Genomic DNA, 18,610 nt, shown 5'->3' with positions numbered 1-18,610 from the left:
TGAAAAGTTCGTTCGAAATATCGTCGAGATAGCGAGCCACCGCTAACAGATGTAATCGATGCGGCTAATTACATTACAGAATGAATGAACAACAACATACCTGACGATTATCACGCACGAGTTGTGCTCCTTGCGGCATTTCGGGAAGAAAGTAATGACGCCGAGGTATTTCCATCGACTCCGCGCGCGCGCGCGTTGACACTGTTGACAGACATCGACAATCACGATATTGGCATTGGCACAATAACGATTACACACGATGTTGCGCGACGTTACGGTGGCATTCGCGATAATTATATTCGCACGGGACTTACCTTTAGATCGTGACAAATCGTGAAAAGTACGGAGCGATGGAGCGAATTCGCGGACTCCGCGACTCCCGTCGCGGCACTCGCGGCTCGCGGCGCGTTCTGCAACTTACTCCGATCTGCCACGATCTGAAGTTATCGACAATTGCTAAAGCGCAGTTCTCAAAATATTCGGAACGCTAAAAAGAAGCGAACTAATCGCGGTGATCCGTGGGGGTGGGTGGGTGCTTTCCAATTAGTGACACAAGTCGGCACAGACGTCGTTCTATCTTTCTTGGTATTCAACGAGTAACAAAGACAGAACGAGACTTGTGTGTCGACTTGTGTGTCAGTAAATGGAAAACACTCCTTATCAATGCATGTAACATAAAATAAGGTTTCTCCTACAAGATTTCCAAAATGTCGACAAATTTAGAACATTATTTTCAGACTTCAACTAAATATTTATATCTAGCAACTTAACATGAAACATAATTAAATATATATACTGTTAAATTTATAGTGTCAAATTAAACTCAATTTGAGTCATTTTCAACTTTATATAGATCGCCACTGTTCCTAACTCAATGTCATTAATTTAACTAAAGCAATGTTAATTTAATTAAACAAATGGAGTTAAAATATTACTCTTTTGTATAAAAATAGTAAAATTCGACACACATGGTAGTTGAAAATAACAAAATGTTATTTAACTCAAGGTATTGGTTTAATAATTTTATCCTTTATAATATTTAACAGTGTATGCTTACCCAGACAGCACCATGTTTAAAATCGGGACATGAGACGTCTTTAAAACGTCTTTTAGCCATTATTTCGTAAGACGTCTAAAAGATGTCTAAAACATGTCTTTTAGATATCTTATATGTCCCGATTTTGGACGCATGCATGCTGTCTGGGTAGCTTTGAAAAGAAGGAACGAAATAAACTCGATAATACAGTTACGTTATAATAAATTGTACACATAGGTACCTGGTGGCGACGATCGAACGTCAATTCTACTCTCACAGCATCTCGGCGAGGAGATAACGGCATGAGATATACGTGGATTTCGTTTGGCGTCGATCGCGTGTTGAGTCGAGTTATCGGATACCGGAGTTGCGATAACTGGAATATAATAACATGCAACTATGTACGATCGTTGCAACGAACGCCCGACAATTCGAAGACACTCGCGATAATTCCATTTGCGCGGGGTTCACTTTTAGAACGTGATAATCGCGAAAAATAGCGGAGCAACTCGAATTCGCTCGATTCTACGATTTCCATCGCGACACGACGGTCCCGTAACGGCGTAACTGCGACTACGATCCGAAATTGCAGCCCTGCCGCCGAGGTGCAGCAGGTGCGATCTAGGAATTTCGGAACAGCGAACCAATCAGGTTAATCGAGTACGTTCTTTAATTTCACTAGATACGAAATCTTAAGTTTCCGTGAAAAGGATAAATTAAGGGAGTGGGGGGGGGAGGACAAGTAGGAAAGACAAGTACAATTGGAACGATGAATGAAAAGTTGCTGTTTGGAGCAGAAATAAAATTCGAAATGTTTCAATAGATATTAGAAGTGGTCGAAGATAATCATTCCAAACGTACCTGTTGATTATCGTGAGGCTATTACGGCTTTTCGTTGCACTTGAGCGAAACAGTAAGATACGCGAAGGCGATCTCGATCGATTTCACACGTATGAATCGTTACTGGCGTATAATAGATGATTGTATACGACGTTTTAATACGTTTTTCTGGTTTTTCACATTCGCGGTAATCTTTCACGCGCGCGAGAATTACTTTTAGCCAGTAACAATTAATAGATAAATATAAATGACGGAACAACTTGAACGTGACTTCGCGATTTACCATGCAACCGCTTTGACTGCGTGCCACGTAAAATGGCGTAATATGACTGCAACGTGAAGTTCGTTTAGGATCAAAACATGGAAAATACCCGGGAAAAAATTTTTCGTATACAAGGTGTCCGGTAATGTTTGACAAAGCCAAAGTGTGAAGGGTCAATTGGGTATAGATTGTGTCAAACTGAATAGAAAAGTCCTATGTCGTTTTGCAATTTTTGCAATAAATAATGAGAAATTATGGTTAATATATAATTACCTGCGAATCAGCATTCGCGCGATTCGGCGAAAAGAGATAGCTCAGCGCCCAGCGTTTATGGTTTATACGACGAGGAAGCTTTGTATACCAGAAAAAGAATTATATATATATATAATATATATATATATATATGTATATGGATATATATTTTATATATAATTATATATGAAAAATTTTTTACCCAGGTATCAGAACTGTCAACGCAAACTAATTACCGTGGATGTTTATTGTATAAATATATAACATTATTATTTTATAGCTAGATATTAGAAAACGGTTTACTAGAAACAGTGAAATGACTGCAATAATTTATTTAACATATGTACATTTGTATAAACAAGCATACATATATGCGGAACTTTTCCCGCCTTTCAGGCCGAAACTCAAGTTCAAAATTACGTCGTGGGAGAGGTGATTGGTCGTCGCTTCGTGTCTATACAGTCCAGTTCAGACGGTTGCGTGAACATACACACGTAAGTAATGACAGAGAGAAAAAAAACGATCACATTGCCGAAAGAAACGCTGTATCGTCGCATTCTTTGTACTAAATGCCATGCAATTGATTCATTTGCACAAGTGTACGCTTCATGTGACTGAATAAATTCGTCTAGAATATAACTTTAACAATTTCATAACCATGCGCCGCGCTGCAGGCGCTCGTTTTTACGTTACGAGCCACGACAGCACTGCACAGCACTGCATCGGATATCGGATGCGTCAGGCAGCGTCAGAACTGATATGCGAAGAGATTGTTGTTTGTTGATGGTAGACGCTTCACGATCGGGAATTATTACTCTCCACGTTATTACGAGACATTTTTTCAAGAATGTCTTACCAGTTGTATAGAAACACAACGTTAGGTAACACGTTGCAAGAAAGTCTCGACGAGCTGATACAGGTGAATGTATAATAATACCGTAAGACAGGTTAGAATTAACATTTTAGGCCGTATACGTAGAAAAATTAATTTGTTTCGAGTGAACGATAACACAATTTACGTTAGCTGAGTTTACATGCTGTAATAAATTTCATTTACGCTACAAAATCAAAAAACGTAATGCTTGCGATAGATTCTTATGTATTCTTTATGAAAATAAAACTAAATTCTGTTAAATAATTAAAAATTACGATATATTTTACTATATCTAATTGCATTAGAAAGCATCTTTGTTGTTTCATGATTTTATCACATCTAATAGTGATAATATGTATTCCAGTATGGACAAATAACGCCACAGCTCGCAATAAAGGTGTTGCTGCAATTTGACAAAGCTATTAATCAAGCTCTCGCAACTAGGGTTAAGTCGAGACTCACATTTAAGGTAAGTCTTTATATTTGAATTATTCTTTCTTGCTTGACTTTATTGCATTTGGAAAGAATCTGATTTAAACAAATTGACTTGTTACAGGCTGGCAAACTAAACACATATAGATTTTGTGATAATGTATGGACTTTTATGCTAAATGACGTTGAATTCCGTGAGGTTCAGGAGGTTGCGATAGTAGATAAAGTAAAAATTGTTGCTTGCGATGGAAAAAGTAAGTACTGATAACGCTAACAAGAATTCAGCCCATGATGTATAACCTTTGGAAGGTGGACGTTGAGTCACTCGTGACCCCTACCTTGACTCTGTTTTGTTTAGACTGTGTGACTCAAGGGCTGCGTCCGGGGAGCGCGCTATTAGCGCTATTTGCTTATTCTATCCTTGTTCTACACTTGATAAGCGATAAAGATAGAATGATGCAATAGCGCTAATAGCGCGCTCTCCGAACGCAGCCAAGGAGTCTTGTAACTTGAGTCCCTCCCCTTCTCCCTATTTTGTCTTAAGAGATAAGGCAACTCGCGTGCAGCCAAAGAAAGCATTTTATAGGCAGTATTCAGTACAGCAGCGATCAGAAAAGACAAATTTTATTCAGAAAGAACTTCAGTAAAATAGTCAGAATGTCTGAAAGTACAGAAGTGACAAATCAACAAATTATTACGTATTATTACCATTCTTGAAAAAAGAACAAAAAAAACAAAATAAATTACATTCTCATATAAAAATTTATTTTGCTACACATACAAGAGAAACTTTGCTATGGGTCAGAAGTGATCCAACGTTCGCCTTCCGAAGATTAAATATCTTTACGTAAGTTAACAGTAAGTTTTCCAAGTGACTTAAATCACTGGACAGGCAATAATTTACAGTTTTCTATTACATTGTTTGTTAGTTTTATTACTTTTCAAAATACATACGTTTCTACAATATAAATATTCTTTTCAGCATTGGACACGGATGGAGCGGCAAAACGATAACAAATTTAGCATTTTATACACGCGAGAGAAATCTTTCTTATATTGTCAAAACAAATTTTTTCGTGATAAATAACAAGGCAAATACGACAAAATAAAAATAGGTATAAATTTTATTCCCTGTAAACATTTAACCGACAGCTAGTAATATATCAAATTTTAGAAAAATTATAATTTTTGTAACTGCATTAAGCCAACCAATACTTACAAATTTTTTTAATTTAAGTATACAAAAATTTAATATCAAACCATTTTAATTAATATTAAAATATAAAAGATGTATCGCGTTGACAATTTCTGTAAATCTAAACACAAATTCAAAAAGGGCATTATTATTATTATTATTGATATGTGACAGGTTAGGTAAGGATTATTTTATGATTTCACATACGAAGAATATAAATGAAGAAGATGAAGATGCATAATTAACTTACAATAATTTATTAATAAGCAAATACATTAAGTTCGTCATAAGAAGTATTGTACCTATACTTGTTATTGTAAGTACTGTGCTTTCTCTGATATTTTTATTATGTGGCATGGAGTTCAATAAATAAAGTACAATTATATTTAAAATATATTGACCATCCAGGAAGAAGCAAGGCACAACATTGATAATTGCCAACCCTGCTGAAAACACTGTGATATATTTGCAAAGTAGCGCAAATGATTCAGGTAATTTAGGATACAGGAAAGAATACTTTGGCACCCAATCTGATACATCGACAGTCCTGTAAATGTCTGCCGGATGACCAACGAATAACACATCCTTGTCTATTTTCCTTTTTATTTGTATGATCTGCAGTTTTAAATTGTTTTAAAGATAACGACTTTGTGAAAATCTGTTCATTATAAGAGATAAATTACACATTTGCTTCTACTTACCTTTGTCACATTGTCTAAAGAAGGTCTCATACAATGAGCATCTTGAGATAAACATTCGTGACTAGTTTGACAGAAATTCTGTGACTGATTAAGCATTGCCCTTACTGGAAGGCAAGAATGCGGAGGTAAATGAAGAGGAGCAGTTTGCGGTCCTTCAATATATTCGAAACACAGATTGCCATTTATTTCACTGTCAGTTGTACAACAATTCACAGCACCGTTTGTCTTCTGCTTAGCTGGAACTGACTCGTCATAGTCCTGAAAAATAGCATACGGATGCAACAAGAATTACAAATACTAGACGCTAAACGATGAAATCATAATAGTAAATGTCTTCTAAGAAAATTACCTGGATAAATGATTGCTTAACACAATAACCAGGAGCAGAATGCTGCACTGCGTGCACCATACAATCGTACCAATCCTCACTGTGTTTTACAGGACAATTGTTTAATTTATATATTACATCACGCTCCAAAAGACCAGTTGGTCCTAATACAGGCGAATTCTACAACAAATAGCAAAATAAAAATATATTTTAATAACTTTCTTTTGTTTTGATCACTTACAGGCAGAATAGTCTTCACATGAACCCCAGAGCCAACATTATAGAATGGTGCCCACAGCCATGTGGAAAATACAAGAATTGCTGCAGCTATCGTAGCAAGAATAATATTATGCCAAATTCCTGCGCACGCAATACGTAATTGATTTCTTAATGGCAATGCAACTAATTGTTCATTGCTTATATGCACATAAGCTATTGGAATTGTGAAAACAATCAAGATTCCTAAACCAAATAGCTGTACATCTTCTCTCGCTGCAGCAAGGGCATGCCCTAGTTCATGAACTATACTACATATTGCTAATGTCGTTGCATAATAGCCGATTTCATTGAAAGGGACATCCACGCCTGGTAACTAAAACATATAGAATTATCAAAGACAATTGTACAAAAAACTAGACTAAAGATATGAAAGATTCTTAAAACCTATTATTATACTTAAGATTGAATAATTATATATCATGTTAAAAATTCTAATGTATTATAGTAAAAAGTATAAAGCTAAACTCTCAAATATATTAGCTCTTTTACTTCTATAAAACCCCTGTGTACTAAAAATTATTGAAAAGTATCAGGCTCATAAATATATCTTTATTTTAATCTACCATAGGTTCTAATATAACTCCTGAATTAGTGTCGCTCGAGGATCCAGCTAGCCACATGTTGACCGTCATCTTCAAGATAATGACGACAGCTATTGGCAACAGTACAATGCTTATAAGGACACCCGCATTGAACCAAGCGGTCCAAAACCTGGAGCGGTCCATTCCCCATTTTATTATTTTACGATTGAAAGCGGTCGTAAACCATTTCACTCTCAGTATCTGTATCTCCAGGCCAGTGTTCTCCAGGAAGTAGAGGTATGGAAAGTGCGAGCAGGACTGAAAAATGTGTCAGAAATTATCCTTATTATGACGAACTTACACTCCACATTACAAAATTACTTGAAAGTTTATGGCAAGAATTTTATGACAGAAAACGTGGATATCAGTGGCAACTAATAATTTCTCGAGTCCAGAGAATCCACGCTCGTGTATTATAAACGTCATTTCATTCTAACGGGCCTTCTGCGGAACTTTCAAGCGTGGAGCAAGAGCAAAAGCGTGATACGAGAACCGTGTGATTTACCTTAAAAAGCGTATCAAAAAAAAATAGTGAGCAATGTATCAATGCTATCACAATTAACACGCTCAAGGCATCCATTTCTCAGTTTATTTCAGCTTGTAATCCCGGATGCCGGTTTTCCCAGGTCTCCCTCATAACTACATCGCTGCGTCTCGCAAAATGTTATCGAAAGTCACGCACACAAGCACCCTCTCTCTCTCCTAGGCGTCTAATGTATTCGATAATTATATCCCTAGACCGCGTTGCGGAATCTTCTCATCTCATAACAGTAAACAATAAACAATGGATCCTCGGTGATAACACTGATAACGTGTTCGATATTGCGTTATCGGTATCACTGCAAGCTTCGCCTATTTTTAGCAAAAACTTTGTAAACAACAGCTGTTAATTTATGTAAACGCTGATTTATTCGAATCATCGTTCACAGGCTTGGCGGTATTTGCGTGACATCCGCAAAGGAGAGCGATTATCGTTTCTGATTCTGCGTCCCACTGCGTCCTTTGCGGCCCGTTGAAAGGCTGAACTGGCTGAAGACGTAAAATGCCTCTCAAATTTTGCATCTCCGCAACATTTCGCATAGGGAATTTCGCATACAAATGTGTTCGGCATACGAGCAGTAGAAGCGCAACTAAAGCCGCACATCTTGACATATCTCGACGCGCCTTTCCACGCGTTTACTAGCTGTCACTTTCACGCTGCTTATCACTGACCGCGTAAAATTGCAATTTGATATAAATTTGTAATCGCACATCGTTCCGTATTCCGTACACGACGTGATACAGTTTTTCAGCCTGTGTGTGTATAATTGTGTATATATATATATATAGATATATATGTATAAAACATGTCAGATCTTGTAGAGAATCAAGTTCAATCACTGCTTGCCGGACAAGCGCTGGAAAACGATGACATATGCAATGTACATACTCTCGCGAGTGACACGACAGGTATGTCGGGCACCTTCGCACGGTATTCGTTTTCGTAATGTTTTTGCGAGGCCTCGAATCTTTTTCTTTTTTATTCTCTCTCTCTCGTAAAGAGAAAGACTTGATACGACTGGGTCAATGTATGTTGCAGGTGCGAAATCAGGTCAACTAACAGCACACATTCCCATTTGCTTGAAAACGGTGACGTACGTAGTCGCCGCCGTTGTCATAAATGACCAAGGCGAGGTGTTAATGATGCAAGAGGCGAAGGCTTCTTGTACCGGAAAGTGGTACTTGCCAGCCGGTAGGGTGGAGAAGAATGAGAATCTCATAAGCGCTGTTAAGAGGGAAGTCTTGGAAGAGACGGGTCTGGTGATAGAGCCGTCAACTCTGATACTGGTAGAATGCGCCAATGGTACATGGTTTCGCTTTGTGTTTACTGGGGATATAGTCGGCGGTACTCTGAAGACGCCCGATCAGGCGAATGAGGAATCGCTACAAGCGTGCTGGGTACGAAACATCAATGACTTGCCATTAAGGTCTAACGATATCATATACCTCCTGGACCGAGGCAAAAGTTACGTTTCGAACAATACTGTTCCGCAACATCCTCGCTTGATGCCTGTGTCCAAACCACATGCAAAACTATCGCTGAGATTAATAGTCACATCTAAAAAAAGGGCAACGTAAGTATTATGTTGTATACGATATCCAATAGATTTATAATTACCTTATATTTATGATGTAATTATATTGAAATTAACGAGGTAATACATTTTTATGTATCTCTTCTTAATAGGAACAGATTACATGTGCTTATATCTGATACTGAACAATATAATCCGCCAATTTGTGAACTTAATCCAAATCGTAGTTTACTGTCAACTCTGCATAGCTTTATGACGGTAAGATATTAGAAGAGTATTATATTTTACGAATACATAAATATTAGAGGAAAGTCCCCTATTATGAGACAGGATCCTAATATGAGATATGTTAAGCTAAAAGGCCCTATATAGGCCTCATCTGTTGATCCCATCATGAAAAAACCCCGCCATCTCATATTAGGATCCTATCTCATAATAGGGTACTTTCCTCTATGTATATGAACTAAATAAATATACATGCAATATACATATATTGCATGTATTTTACAATAAAAAAATGTTTATAAAAATTAAGAAAATCCACTATTGTTACGTACAGAAACAATTACATAAATTATTCTTCAATTAAAAAGATAAAAATATGTTTAATATAGAATATATTCATTTATTCATTTCCTTAGGAAATATTTGGAAACGATGTAGCACAGCATAAGCCACACGGTTTATTGTCTGTAGAGTTTAGCGGTGGACAAGGAGGAGATGGTCTGTGCTTAACATTACTGGTATCCTTCAAATTACCATTGGAAGACGTACCTATAATCGGGAAATATATTTGGCATGAACTTTCTGAAAACGTAGCGGAAACTCTTGCAGCCCGTCTGCCGCGGAACATGACTGTCCCTTTGAAGGTCGTACGTTAATTGCATACATGTTTTATTAAGCAATTATCTTTGCTTAATAAAAATGAACAGTATAACAAAACTCAGAGATTTTTTTTTACTAAAATCAAGTTTATAATGTTAACATTGTAGTTACCCTAGTCTACACCAATGACTTTATAACAGATAACACATTCCATACTTTTATCTAATATAAATAAGCTAATAATTACGTGACAAGACATTAAAGTATTAATCTTCTAACGATACAGTAACATATTGAAATCAAGTTCTTCTTTTTAAAAGTTTAATCCATTTCTAGTATAAAGTAATTATAAATTATAATGTGTTAAACGATATACAGATATAATAATAGTATAATAAAAATCTCACAGTATATGTTGACACATTATCATGATATGTATATTTGAAACTCAAATTTGATAGATAATTATATAATTTAAATTAAATTGTATATATATACTTATAACTATGTAAAGAAATTATTAAAAGCAAGGTTTATTAGTTTGTTTAAAAATTTATTATTAAATTACTACATTACTACATAAAAATGTTTAGAAATGTTGCATAGATTTGAAACTTTATATTCGTATATGCGATCAAAAGTTACATAGTTTTTAAACATATCGTTTATGCAAATTATCACTCAATCAATACCTGCTATATAAGCAATGTAAAAAATTAAAAAGAAGTTTATTTTAATAAATTATCAAATTTATTAAAATAAACTTCATAACAATAAGAAATAAATATAAAAGTAAGGATAACAAAAGTTTTAAGGAGCAATTTATCACTTATTAGATAGCAAATTGCACATATGAGCTCAAAACAAGATTCAAACTATATTTTTGTTATTTTTATACATGCTTTATATAGTCAAAATATATATCCTAATAATTTACTTATTTAACTCAAGGGCTATTTAAGTCTGATATTATCGATTATAAAGTACTTGTATAAACAAAAATAATTGAACAAGAAATAATGAATATGTTAATTATTTATATAAATAAATGGTGGAGATTTTTTTATGAATGTATTGTTTTACTGTCCTTTCATATCCTATTTTAGTAACTCAAAATCATCACAGATCATTTATAATCATATACCACTTGATCTTAAATAAGTCTACGTAAAACATGCAAATTTATGTTTTATGTAATAATGTTATATTTAAAATTCAGGAAGACTATCATGTAACAACGGTTTGAAAATGAAAAACTATTCATTGCCTTTGCCTCTGTAAAAATTGCTCTTTTGCAAATAGAGCATTGAATAAAAAAATACTAAGAACATAATATTTTAAAAAATCCGTAATATGCAGGATGTCATTTGTAACTTATTACAAATCAATATCTATCAATCTAATTATTAAAAAAACTTTGGATAATAGTTCAATAAAACCTCTTAAAACCTAGAAAATTAATTTTACATTTTTAAAGAAATTGTATATAACAGATAATGCATACTTTCTTATTAAGGCATCAAGAATTTTTTGCCAATTTTTTGGTTAGTGTCTTTGACAGTAATATCAACTTGTAACAAATTATATAACTCATCCTGCTTAATAATAATCGTGTATACCTTCAACTAGAAGATGTTAATCTTCCCATAGTGTTTAATACAGTATCTTCTGTACTTTCATTCTTTATAGGAACCACATTACTAGCATTATGCATTAATTTAATGTCATCATTGAGCGTTAAAGACACATTATTTAAATAATTTGAAGAAGCGGTAGTATTAACATCTGTACCAGTATGCAGTATATGCTTTTGATTGTTTTCACAGTCAGTTGCATTTGTGTCTGTATTTACAGGATGTTTCTTCATATGAGTCGTTAAATTGCCGCTGTGATAAAACTCCTTCCCACAAATTTTACATTGAAATGGTTTAATACCGGAATGTATCCTCTCGTGTATCGATAAGTTACCGCTGTGCCTAAATTCTTTACCACACACGTTACATTTGTAAGGCTTTACGCCTGAGTGAGTTCTTAAGTGAGTGGAGAGATTTCCACTATGGCTAAACATTTTTCCGCATACTTGACAACCGTACGGGCGTTCACCCGAATGCGTTCTCATGTGTATAGCCAGGTTCCCACTGTGCGTAAAACACTTTTCACATTGACTGCATTTATATGGCCTCTCCCCATTGTGTGTTCTCATATGTATAAATAAATTGCTTTTGTGTCCAAATTCCTTGAAACAAATCTCACATGTACATTTTAACTTTTTTCCTGTACCAGGCTCCGTGGAACTTTTAGATGGTCTTCCAATACGATGAGTTTTTACAGCGATCAGCGATTCCACCGTTAATGTCTGACTGATGTCTCCTACATTCTGCAAAGCTTGCGATTTGTTTTCTTGTACTATGCCAACATTGCTTGTACTCTGATCACACTGGTTATTTGTCTGCATTTGATCGTTGCCATCCTCTTGATCAGCTGGATAGAATACACCGTTTTGTACGTAATCCTTCATATATGACAAGCTCCCAGCTTCCTAAAACGGAAATGTATAAAATTCAATATAGTTAGGTTGCTTGCCAAAATTGTTAAATGCAAGTTGCCCGCATAACAATATATAGTACTTACCTCTGCCTGGAACATGGCTTGTTGATCGTGCATCTCGTTCTTCGCAGGTATCTCGTTCGACAACTGTGTCTGCTCCCAAAACTGAGATAACTGACGGTGCTTGTACTCAACATCCTGATTGATAAAAGGATATAAGGAACTGTCTGAACTGTTAATCCTATTACTGGCATTTGCATCCTCTACAGTTGTACATTCGTGCTTTATTTGTATCGGACTAAACATCTGTAAAATATTGACAGATTCAGGAAGCAGGAAACATTAATATTCATGTCAGCGCACCACAGTAATATGAGCATCTCCATTTGCTACTAATTACGACTAGTGTTTGATGCATTAAAGTCATATAATCGCGGCACACCAACATTTTCATTTGAACAATCGTCAACAAGGGCCTCGGCTGGGAAAATATCAGTCGCGAATACTCTTAGTTCCGGTGAGCTTGAGGGATAAAAGTGTCATAATTGACACACGCTTCCCACTCAATATGCACGATAGTGCGAGACTTATTTATCAGCCCACATTGCTGACAGGGATCTCTAATGACTCCAATCCCTTTGTCCCAAAGCCATTTTTTTTTAATTAAATATCCAAACGCCATCTATACTTGGGAAAGAGGACTGAGAGAAGGAAGAAGGAAGACCGAGAGCGGCAATCGCTGGATCTGCAGCGCTAACCAGCGCTATAGTACCGACGTATAGATGGCACACAAATTAAAAATTATTGAAAATTATCTTATCCAATCGTTTGGAAATCATTTGGAGATATTTGGAAAAAACTTTTCAGAGTTTGGAACACCATACAATAATCACAATAAATTAAAATCAATTAAGCGTATAATTAGCAGAAAGTGTCTAAAAAATATTTTTTTTAAATCCAATCGCTCCAGAATCATTTGGATAAAGTGTCGATATAATTTTTATTATTTCGAAAACAACTATATTCTAATAAAAATTAATTAAAGGCGTCCAACGGCAGGTATGCTTCACGGGCTTGGAAAAATTAGCGGGAAAAGAAGACCCTGTTGAGCTTGACTCTAGTCTGGCACTGTAAGGAGACATGAGAGGTGTAGCATAAGTGGGAGATGGCAACATCGCCGGTGAAATTAAGAATCTTAAATAATTTAATCTGTATAGTAACATGATTCCATACATTAAAATATAAATTAAACTACTCAGTAATTCTAAACTCTCCATTATCAATTCTCAATTCTCAATTCTCAATTCCCAATTCCCAATTCTCAGTTCTCAATTCTCAATTCTCAATTCCCAATTCTCAATTCTCAATTCTCGAAATTCTCAATTCTCAATTCTCGAAATTCTCAATTCTCAATTCTCAATTCTCAATTCTTAATTCTCAATTCTCAATTCTCAATTTTAAATTCTCAATTCTCAATTTTCAATTCTCAGTTCTCATTTTATTTCTCATTTTATATAAAAACAATGTCACTCAATTGGACAATAAGTTTTACTAGAACAAAAAGATTTGTTAGAATATATGATCTAATCTAAAATGTCGCTTAATGTTAATAAATAAAATATAAAAATAATCTAACCTGCTCACTTCTAATATTCAGGGGAACCATTTTGTAGATCATATATATTAAAAATTTCTCAGGAGATTGCTGCTTGTCTGCGAGATATTCAGCAACACCTCTAACACTTTGAAGAATCGGATCCAGAAGTGCCTCGCAAACATGAGTTTCATAAATTGGAAATCGCATTTTTATATTTTGTAAAATAGTTTCTTTAAATTGTTTTACTACGAATAAATCGTATTTATTTACACACATACTACTCTCAACTTCTGCCCTGAAAATATTAAAGAAGTAATTGATACAGCAGCATCTATTAACTCAGCTTTTCAAATTTGGCGGCGCAGGGGTCTACGAAACGCTACGCTAGAGGGCTGCGTTCGGAAACGTCACCCGGGTACACAGGGTATACTCCCTTCTCCTTCTAACTCGCTGAGATAGAAAGAGAAGGGAGTATACTCGTGTGCACTCGGATGGCGTTTCCGAACGCAGCCTAGTACGCTACTGCTGTTCATGGAGCTCGCATTCGCTAGCGCTATCATAGGCTGCGGTCCATTTGATGCTACAAATGCTTCGAAGCATTCCTCTTCTCCTTTCTTTCAATAAAGAAAGAAGGAGAAGAAGAACGCTTCAAAGCAATTGTAGCGTCAAGTGGACCACAGCCATAGCTCCATGAACGGAGTTAAATAGCGTTAGCGTTGGTAGAGCGGTAGCAAGCTCCCCGAACGCACCCATAGTTAAATCTCATGGTTAAATCAATGCCTATCTTTGTCTAATGTAAAGGATAAAAAAAGACATATATATATATGATCTAACTATTAGTTAAGCCTTGTGTACACGATACTAGAAATTGGTCCGAGTTTCGGTTTAAACCAATCAACTTGCAGCTCTTACAGAAAAGCAGCAGTTTCATTGGCTTAAACCGAAACTCGGACCGATTTCTAGTATCGTGTACACAAGGCTTTAGCTTACCAATGACCACTGTTACACGGCGCCGTTAATCGCGTTTAATAACATCGGTAGTTCTTAGGCTACCAGCCAATCACACTCATTCTTCAGAAGAAGGGAATAGCTGTGATTTGCCAGCCTAAGAACTACCGATGTTATTAAACTCGACGTGTAACAGCGGTCAGACTGAGAATTGAGAATTGAGAATTGGGAATTGAGAACTGGGAATTGAGAATTGAGAATTGGGATTTGGGATTTGGGATTTGGGAATTGGGAATTGGGATTTGGGATTTGGGAATTGGGAATTGGGAACTGGGATTTGGGAATTGGGATTTGGGATTTGGGATTTGGGAATTGGGAATTGGGAATTGGGATTTGGGATTTGGGAATTGGAATTTGGGATTTGGGATTTGGGATTTGGGAATTGGGATTTGGAATTTGGGATTTGGGAATTGGGATTTGGGAATTGGGATTTGGAATTTGGAATTTGGAATTTGGGATTTGGGAATTGGGATTTGGGATTTGGGATTTGGGATTTGGGAATTGGGATTTGGGAATTGGGAATTGGGAATTGGGATTTGGGATTTGGGATTTGGGATTTGGGATTTGGGAATTGGGATTTGGGAATTGGGATTTGGGATTTGGGATTTGGAAATTGGGAATTGGGAATTGGGATTTGGGAAATGGGATTTGGGAATTGGGATTTGGGAATTGGGATTTGGGATTTGGGAATTGGGATTTGGGATTTGGGAATTGAGATTTGGGATTTGGGAATTGGGAATTGGGAATTGGGATTTGGGAATTGGGATTTGGGAATTGGGATTTGGGATTTGAGATTTGGGATTTGGGATTTGGGATTTGGGAATTCGGATTCGCCATTTAATTATCGAGCTGTAGCACATAAAGTCGCGACCTACTTTACTGGCCGAAACCGCGCGGCCGGTAACTTTCGATGGCGCCACCGTTCTCTCGACGTCGGCGAAACGCGATAAGAGCCTCGAAGGGGATCGCAAGCATTTCTCTTCTCCCGCTTCTCCCTTCTCGCCCCGGGCGGGGTCCCGTGTCCCGTTTCCTCGTCGCAGCAGCCATCGCAGGGTACACGTACGTTCTCGTCCGACGCGGCGTAGGCTCCGCGATATATTTGCAATCGCTGCACCTTCTTACACTTTCTGCAGCCGAATATCGGAGGTGCAAAAGGTGCAACGGAATAAAGCGCGAAAATAAGATACCGCGTTGTGCGACGAGAGAAAAGGCTTTTGCCGATTCGGCTGGGATTGCAGGTGAGGAAAAAGCCTTGGGCCGACCGAGCCCCACGGTTATACGCTCAGCGACTTCGTGGCGTCGTTCCGTCGGCGAAAATGCAAGGCTGTTTTAATCGCGACGAGGAGGGCAAGGTGATCATAGACAGCAATGGGTTTGTTACGATCACATGCGAAGGTAATGGTAAAGGTAATGGCAATCACGATGGATCATATGATACGTATATGACATATTCTACCTTTCTATTGCACAATGCTCATTGTTTCTTCTGCTATATAATGTCTGTGAGCAATAAGTAATGTCAATACGAAAGTAGACGAAAGTAGACTTGTAGACAAACATTAATAACGTGTACGTTTACAGAGGAAAATGTGGTTTTCCAACTTCACATATCGGAGATTGACGACAAGGCGGAACAAATGTGCTTCAATGTCAACGGCAAAGATATATACATCGATGTCGTTCCATGGGAGATGATGGTTGATAATGATTCTGAGAGTGAGAAACAGGCAGATAAGTCCAAGGAGCCTGATAAGGCCAGCACACCAACAACGAGTAAAGGTGGGAATGCAATTTTCCCTTGGTGCGACGCCTCGACAAAGATTTTTCTGAAGGAGTATAAAGAGAAGAAAGAATTGGTGAGGAATCGGAAACTGAAAAACATGAAGAAGGCGTATCAGGAGATAGCCAAAAATTTGATGGAGAACGGCTTCAGTGTATCGCCTCTGCAAGTGGAAAACAGATACAAAACGCTCAAACGAGCTTACAAGAACATGATGATACATAACAGGAGAAACGGGAGGGGAAAGTACATCTGCAGTTACGAACAGTGAGTTTGTTTCTAAATTTCTACAGGTTGACCTAATTGTCGATTCACATGTTAAATGTGCTTACAGAGACCTGGACGAAATCTTTTCGTCTGATTTATATGACACGGAAATGAATGGTGACGATGACTCAAAGGCAGGGTAAGTTATAACTCATCAGGGTATAAAATTATTTACTGATTAATCACTATTAATTCAAATATTTCTTACAGATCCATGATGATTGCCAAAAGCAGTGGTGCCGAGACGGCACATAATTTGAAAGCCACTCAGCATAATGCCAGATTGGAAGCTCAGAACGTGAAAATAATTGAGAATCTGCAGAGCTGTCAGCGTTTATTAAGAAATTTAATCAGCAGGATGGACAACAAAAATAAAAATTCTAATTATATGCAAAACGGAGTCTTGCAAGTATGCATGGAGATGCGGGATATGCAGAAGGAAGAATTTGCACGCGCGGAGGAACATAGAGAGAAGGCCAATACTCAGAGAGAGATAAGAAACAGTTTATTGGAAGAAATTGTGACGATTCTCAAGTCTGGGAAGGACACGTAATACGATCAACAAGCACACGAGCTTGTTTGCATCCTCAATAGTTACGAAATAACAGAATTTATTTATTCTATTAAATGCGAAAAGCGATGACTTGTTGTATATTTTTATAATTTCATCACATAACTAATGTTCTTTAACGCGTTGTCTGCCCGGGTTTATTCCGTGTACCACGCAGTAGAATATAATACCGTAGAAAGTTTTCATGGGCATGTAATGGTGAAATACTATGTAATGTGTAATATGATTACAAGGCTGCATCGTGCAGTTACTATGTTGAATAACACATTTTTAACTTTATATTGTTATTAAGCTATGTATGTTGAGATTTTATATTAGATGGTGTCCATATAAATGACATACATAACAAAATGTTTTTATAAGTTTTAAAAATGTTCGATAGCGCTGGTCAGGCTAACACTGAAAAGTTAGGCATTGGTCACGGAGGATAGACTACTATCATTATGGCAGTCAACGTGTTAATTTATCTAGCGAGTCAATCGCAAATAAATATGTACATATATATATTGATGAAAAGTAAGATGTTCATCTCATCTGTGTAAAAACCTGAGACATACATGAAGGACTGAACCTGGGACCCGTCCGCTACAAGTCGACTGCTCTCATATGTCACTCCCAATTTAAGTTTCTCTGAAGTTAATTATTAAGGAGTTAGATAATTAAAAGTTAAATTGCATAACTGTAATTAAGATTGTAATTCTACAAATCCAAAAGTTATCTTTTACGATTCTGTATATTAATATTGAAGAATATATTAATATTTCTGATATTGTTGAAGTGTTCTGGTACCTTAAACTTGTAACTGTACAAACTATTATCTAATTAATTCTGTAAAGTATTATGTTCGTGGAAGGGAGGGCAAGATAATGTAAAAATATTCCTAATTCATCTTTATTTGACTCTACTCTGTCTTCCATGGTCTTCCAGCTCCAGCATCTCCGGCGTCACGTTAACAGTGACTCGATGATTTTTTGTAAAGCGTCGCCTATGCACCCACGAAAAGATCGTGTCTAATAGGAGTATAGGAGAGAGGCAGAATCTGACGCAATCCTTGCGCGTGGAAATAGCACGGACACGAACCACCAAAGACCGACAATATCGAAAAGTGGATGTATACATAGCACGGACATGAACCAAATTGATCGACAGTATCGAAAAGT

General features: G+C 36.7%; 6 protein-coding genes across 6 annotated transcripts in view; 3 read left to right on the top strand and 3 right to left on the bottom strand.

The window, feature by feature from the left end:
* Nucleotides 1-2,604, bottom strand: part of LOC139769877 (uncharacterized) — a 288,097-nt gene extending 285,493 nt beyond the window's left edge. Inside the window, exons 1-3 of the mRNA XM_071701356.1 lie at nucleotides 1,898-2,604; nucleotides 1,278-1,412; nucleotides 101-201 (exon numbers count right to left, since the gene is read on the bottom strand). Coding sequence (XP_071557457.1) covers nucleotides 101-201; nucleotides 1,278-1,340 — 164 coding nt within the window. The 5' untranslated portion in view covers nucleotides 1,341-1,412; nucleotides 1,898-2,604. The remainder of the gene's footprint in view (nucleotides 1-100; nucleotides 202-1,277; nucleotides 1,413-1,897) is intronic.
* Nucleotides 2,605-2,921: 317 nt separating this feature from the next.
* On the top strand, nucleotides 2,922-5,276 carry Tfiia-s (general transcription factor IIA subunit 2). The gene is made up of 4 exons (XM_071701369.1): nucleotides 2,922-3,309; nucleotides 3,629-3,733; nucleotides 3,821-3,950; nucleotides 4,679-5,276. The coding sequence occupies exons 1-4, from the start codon at nucleotides 3,238-3,240 to the stop codon at nucleotides 4,708-4,710; spliced, it is 339 nt and encodes a 112-aa protein (XP_071557470.1). The 5' UTR covers nucleotides 2,922-3,237; the 3' UTR covers nucleotides 4,711-5,276.
* S2p (membrane-bound transcription factor site-2 protease) lies at nucleotides 5,133-7,661 on the bottom strand. Its single transcript, XM_071701364.1, has 6 exons — nucleotides 7,286-7,661; nucleotides 6,763-7,038; nucleotides 6,162-6,512; nucleotides 5,942-6,100; nucleotides 5,593-5,850; nucleotides 5,133-5,506 (listed from the first exon to the last, which is right to left on the bottom strand). Exons 1-6 carry the CDS (start codon nucleotides 7,358-7,360, stop codon nucleotides 5,138-5,140), a joined length of 1,488 nt encoding a protein of 495 aa, XP_071557465.1. The 5' UTR covers nucleotides 7,361-7,661; the 3' UTR covers nucleotides 5,133-5,137.
* A 427-nt stretch (nucleotides 7,662-8,088) lies between these two features.
* On the top strand, nucleotides 8,089-10,750 carry LOC139769880 (8-oxo-dGDP phosphatase NUDT18). The gene is made up of 4 exons (XM_071701366.1): nucleotides 8,089-8,229; nucleotides 8,360-8,894; nucleotides 9,008-9,113; nucleotides 9,497-10,750. Exons 1-4 carry the CDS (start codon nucleotides 8,127-8,129, stop codon nucleotides 9,734-9,736), a joined length of 984 nt encoding a protein of 327 aa, XP_071557467.1. The 5' UTR covers nucleotides 8,089-8,126; the 3' UTR covers nucleotides 9,737-10,750.
* LOC139769879 (uncharacterized) lies at nucleotides 10,213-12,922 on the bottom strand. The gene is made up of 3 exons (XM_071701365.1): nucleotides 12,674-12,922; nucleotides 12,312-12,533; nucleotides 10,213-12,219 (listed from the first exon to the last, which is right to left on the bottom strand). Exons 2-3 carry the CDS (start codon nucleotides 12,531-12,533, stop codon nucleotides 11,302-11,304), a joined length of 1,140 nt encoding a protein of 379 aa, XP_071557466.1. The 5' UTR covers nucleotides 12,674-12,922; the 3' UTR covers nucleotides 10,213-11,301.
* A 2,863-nt stretch (nucleotides 12,923-15,785) lies between these two features.
* LOC139769875 (uncharacterized) lies at nucleotides 15,786-18,217 on the top strand. Its single transcript, XM_071701355.1, has 4 exons — nucleotides 15,786-16,239; nucleotides 16,414-16,879; nucleotides 16,947-17,018; nucleotides 17,090-18,217. The coding sequence occupies exons 1-4, from the start codon at nucleotides 16,149-16,151 to the stop codon at nucleotides 17,430-17,432; spliced, it is 972 nt and encodes a 323-aa protein (XP_071557456.1). The 5' UTR covers nucleotides 15,786-16,148; the 3' UTR covers nucleotides 17,433-18,217.
* Nucleotides 18,218-18,610: the final 393 nt, after the last annotated feature.

Source organism: Temnothorax nylanderi, unplaced genomic scaffold (genome assembly GCF_030848795.1).
Source record: "Temnothorax nylanderi isolate EJ_2023f unplaced genomic scaffold, tnyl_v1.0 TNYL_tig0025_pilon, whole genome shotgun sequence".
In the NCBI taxonomy this organism is placed as follows: domain Eukaryota; kingdom Metazoa; phylum Arthropoda; class Insecta; order Hymenoptera; family Formicidae; genus Temnothorax; species Temnothorax nylanderi.
The sequence above is the reverse complement of the archived record's forward strand: the minus strand, read 5'-3'. Positions and strand labels throughout refer to the sequence as shown.

Coding starts and splice junctions, on each gene's coding strand:
- Tfiia-s (XM_071701369.1), top strand. CDS start 3,238: ATGTCTTACCAGTTGTATAGAAACACAACGTTAGGTAACACGTTGCAA. Junction 3,310..3,628: donor GTCTCGACGAGCTGATACAG/GTGAATGTATAA, acceptor TATGTATTCCAG/TATGGACAAATAACGCCACA. Junction 3,951..4,678: donor TGTTGCTTGCGATGGAAAAA/GTAAGTACTGAT, acceptor TATTCTTTTCAG/CATTGGACACGGATGGAGCG.
- S2p (XM_071701364.1), bottom strand. CDS start 7,360: ATGGATGCCTTGAGCGTGTTAATTGTGATAGCATTGATACATTGCTCA. Junction 6,101..6,161: donor ATGTGAAGACTATTCTGCCT/GTAAGTGATCAA, acceptor TATTTGTTGTAG/AATTCGCCTGTATTAGGACC. Junction 5,507..5,592: donor CTTTAGACAATGTGACAAAG/GTAAGTAGAAGC, acceptor TTAAAACTGCAG/ATCATACAAATAAAAAGGAA.
- LOC139769875 (XM_071701355.1), top strand. CDS start 16,149: ATGCAAGGCTGTTTTAATCGCGACGAGGAGGGCAAGGTGATCATAGAC. Junction 16,240..16,413: donor ATGCGAAGGTAATGGTAAAG/GTAATGGCAATC, acceptor GTACGTTTACAG/AGGAAAATGTGGTTTTCCAA. Junction 17,019..17,089: donor GACGATGACTCAAAGGCAGG/GTAAGTTATAAC, acceptor TATTTCTTACAG/ATCCATGATGATTGCCAAAA.
- LOC139769880 (XM_071701366.1), top strand. CDS start 8,127: ATGTCAGATCTTGTAGAGAATCAAGTTCAATCACTGCTTGCCGGACAA. Junction 8,895..9,007: donor ACATCTAAAAAAAGGGCAAC/GTAAGTATTATG, acceptor TCTTCTTAATAG/GAACAGATTACATGTGCTTA. Junction 9,114..9,496: donor CTCTGCATAGCTTTATGACG/GTAAGATATTAG, acceptor TCATTTCCTTAG/GAAATATTTGGAAACGATGT.
- LOC139769879 (XM_071701365.1), bottom strand. CDS start 12,533: ATGTTTAGTCCGATACAAATAAAGCACGAATGTACAACTGTAGAGGAT. Junction 12,220..12,311: donor AAGCCATGTTCCAGGCAGAG/GTAAGTACTATA, acceptor TTTCCGTTTTAG/GAAGCTGGGAGCTTGTCATA.